Source organism: Gekko japonicus, unplaced genomic scaffold, assembly GCF_001447785.1.
Source record: "Gekko japonicus isolate JY-2015 unplaced genomic scaffold, Gekko_japonicus_V1.1 scaffold181, whole genome shotgun sequence".
In the NCBI taxonomy this organism is placed as follows: Eukaryota; Metazoa; Chordata; class Lepidosauria; order Squamata; family Gekkonidae; genus Gekko; species Gekko japonicus.
Genome location: NW_015171507.1, coordinates 978,198 through 981,728, shown reverse-complemented (window position 1 = coordinate 981,728; position 3,531 = coordinate 978,198). Strand labels below are relative to the sequence as shown.

The 3,531-nt window shown below is 49.8% G+C and overlaps 1 protein-coding gene across 1 annotated transcript in view; it reads left to right on the top strand.

Annotated features, from left to right (window-relative positions):
- The window catches only part of NCOR2 (nuclear receptor corepressor 2), a 332,048-nt gene that overhangs the window by 256,793 nt on the left and 71,724 nt on the right, over nucleotides 1–3,531 (top strand). The window contains exon 22 of the mRNA XM_015419296.1: nucleotides 2,362–2,526. Coding sequence (XP_015274782.1) covers nucleotides 2,362–2,526 — 165 coding nt within the window. The remainder of the gene's footprint in view (nucleotides 1–2,361; nucleotides 2,527–3,531) is intronic.

Genomic DNA, 3,531 nt, shown 5'->3' with positions numbered 1-3,531 from the left:
TTCTTCTTCTTCTTCTTCTTCTTCTTCTTCTTCTTTCTTCTTCTTCTTCTTCTTCTTCTTTCTTCTTCTTTCTTCTTCTTCTTCTTCTTCTTCTTCTTTCTTCTTCTTCTTTCTTCTTCTTTCTTCTTCTTTCTTCTTCTTCTTCTTCTTCTTCTTCTTCTTCTTCTTCTTCTTCTTCTCCTTCTTCTTGCCTAAGCCCTTCTTTGGACCAGTTTTGAGGGACCGTGACCCCAGAGTAAGGGCGGACTTTCCATTCTGCCTTCTGACCGTACCACACCGTTGTCAGCGCAAATGGCTGGAGGAGCATCCCGTTATTTCCCCCACTGGCTCTTCACTTCTACAAGACAAGAACCCGAGTGAAGTCATAGTCCTTGGCAGCCCTGTTCACTCGCTCTGCTTTGGAGTTTAGGGAAAGGGTTTCGCTGGCCAAGCCCCATGCCTTTTCTGTTAGCTGCAAATGGGAAGTGTTGAACAGTCTTAGGTTCTTGGTTTAGGGACGCTCAATAAGGCTGCATTTGCATGGGTAAAAGCAAACAGATATGCCTGTGCAGGTTCTGCGGGAGGAAATGTATGGACACGTGGTGCGCTGGGAGGTTTCCTACAAAGAGAATTGCATCCAGCTAAGCCGTATGTCACTTCATTTCCCTCCATATTTTGGCCTTAGTGAGGAAGTCGTCCTTGCTTCTAGGGAGGAAGTACATTGCAAAGTTTTGGAACAGGCCTACCGTGATAATAATTCTTTGTGAACAAACCAGATCAGGATTTGAGTACAAGCTCCTGTCTGAAGAAGAGAGTCCATATTGCTGCCCCTTGGTCACTTCCGTTCCTCTTGGCGTGAGAACAGCACAGGAAATAGAAGCGTGCAAAGCGATTGTTTGTGTGCATGTGGCCTAAGGGAGCCTGGTTTTAAGGATTACTGTAGTCCAGACTCTACCCCCCCTGTATGGTTCTAGGCAGACATGCGAAAATAACCTGCCCGTTCACCTGTGGTGAGCAAGAATTTATTCCAGGTAACCATACACATAAGCTGGGTGAAAGTTGGCTCTTTTCCCCCCTTTAAGCCAAAAATGGTTACCATAGGAAAGTTTTGGTAGAGAGGCTAGTAAAAAAAATTCTCTGGATGTCCCAAACTAGCCAATTCTCGGAAGCTAAGCAGGGTCAAACCTAGTTAGTACTTGGATGGGAGACCATCAAAGAAATCCAGGGTCCTTACGCAGAGGCAGGCAATGGGAAACCACCTCCGTCTCTTGGTTTGAAAACCCTACAGGATCACCATAAGTCAGCTGCAACTTGATGGCACTTTACACACACACACACATACACGGCCAGGCTTGATGGCACTTTACACACACACACACACACACACACACACACACACACCCCTTCCTGACTGTAGAATTCTGTTGCCGTTTTGTTGTAGCAGGAACTCCTCTGCATATTAGGCGACACCCCTAATCTAGCCAATCCTCCAAGAGCTTACAGTAGCCCCTATAAGAAGAGCTCTGTAAGCTCTTGGAGGATTGGCTACATTAGGGGCGTGTCGCCTAATATGCAGAGGAGTTCACCTATAATCAGGGGTCGTTCCTGCTACAAAAAGAGCCCATGGCAGTGGTCTCTGTTGGCTGTGCTACCTGTGAGAGTGATAGAGGCCTAAGGCTGGATATTTTAAGTGGTGTCACCTATAATATCTATTTATTTATTTATTATTGAGTTTTAATGAGTGCTTTATTTATTTTGTTTATATGTTCTATTTTTGTTTGTTTTATGTGCCTACTGTTTTATTATTGAACCTCTTTGTGCCAAACAGGGGAATGTTTAACTAAATACAATCTGACTAAATGACTGTCAACATACTTTGCATTTACCCTCAGAAGGGTATTATGAGATCAGTTAGGTAGAGAGAGAATAATCTGGTTCACACATGCAAGGGCATCACTTCATTCCAGTTGGCAGTTGGAGGTGTGAACACACGAAATCTGCCTTCTGCTGGGTCAGACCGTTGGTCTGTCAAGGGCCAGGCTCACATGGTATAGTTTGGTGTGGTGGTTAGGAGCACGGACTCTAATCTGGGAGAACCGGGTTTGATTTCCCCTGGATACGATAATACATCATTTCTGTCGGAGATGCATGGTTCCCACCAGGAAGTCGTCACTTGATCCAGCAGTCACCAAGTAACGACCATGCATGTGTGAGCCAGTTTAAGGACTTGCCCAAGGCCAATGAGTGGGAGTGACGGGGTGGTGGTGGATTTGAGCCTGGGTCTTCTCTATCCAAATACAAATGCCTTGTCTGCCACTGGCTTTCCAGAGGGAGAGCAGGAATAAAGTAAAACTTGGTGTGCTTGTTGTTTCCCCTTTGCAGAGAAGCCGATGCATTTCACCTCCCTCCCGGAGGGCCAGAGGCCGAGCGGAGAACCCGCCGTCACGACCTGCTGGCCGCCAGTGCACCCCTACCAAGGGCCACCGCGGGACGTGATCAGAACCTCTCCGCATCCCGAGCCCCACGTATTTCAGTATAACCCCCCAGGTGAGCCAGGGTTGTCCAGTTGGCACGTGTACTCGGCTAGCCTCACGTGCCGTAGCTCAGCCGGCGTGCGCGACTTCACGGAGGAGGGCCGGCAGCAGCCCCAGCCGCAAGCTTCCATTGGGCGGCTCTTGCCAGGCGGAATGCTGGGAAAGGGAGGCCCCAGTGGCCCCCGCGGAGCAGCAGCTGGTGGAAAGATGATGCAGATCTATGAAACCAGGGTAGAAATGAAGAGCAGCAGGAAGGGTTGCAGGATCAAAATTTGATGTTAAGGCGGGCAGCGGGCAGCTGGGTGGATCCCACTTGGGAAGCTCCACCGCTGAACTGAATATAGGCCACCAACCGTGTGAGTGTAGCAGGCCACCGTATGGTAAATGGGACCGCTATCCTGTCTCGTTCAGTACTTTCTGTTTCGATGCACAACATCTCTTCACGGAGTCAGGGAAAGGAAAGGCTTCCCCCAGCACTGTCAAGTGGGAAGTCTCCTACCCGGAGGTGCCAGGTTCAATCTGGGACTTCTTGCATGCCGAGCAGGTGCTCTACCACGGAGCTCTTTCTCTTCACGGAGTCAGGGAAAGAAAAGGCTTCCCCCGGCACTGTCAAGTGGGAAGTCTCCTACCCGGAGGTGCCAGGTTCAATCTGGGACTTCTTGCATGCCGAGCAGGTGCTCTACCACGGAGCTCTTTAGCCCTCCCTTCGCCTAGAAAGAGTCCGTCGGTTCCCGAGCAAGGTTCTTTGCTAAATAGCCTGCACCACTTGGAGTCGTGTGAGGGGCAAAGGCCACGGCACAGCAGCAGAGCATCTGCTTTGTGTTCAGAAGGCCTCAGTTTCACTCCAGAGGGCATTTGGCAGTTTGTAAACTGTCTTTACACGGAGCTGCGGTGGCTCAGTGGTTAAGACACTGATCTGCAGGCTGGAAGGTCGGTAGTTCGGCAGTTCAAGACCTGAGTGCCGCATGATGGAGTGAGCTCCCGTCTCTGGCCCCAGCTCCTGCCAACCTAGCAGTTC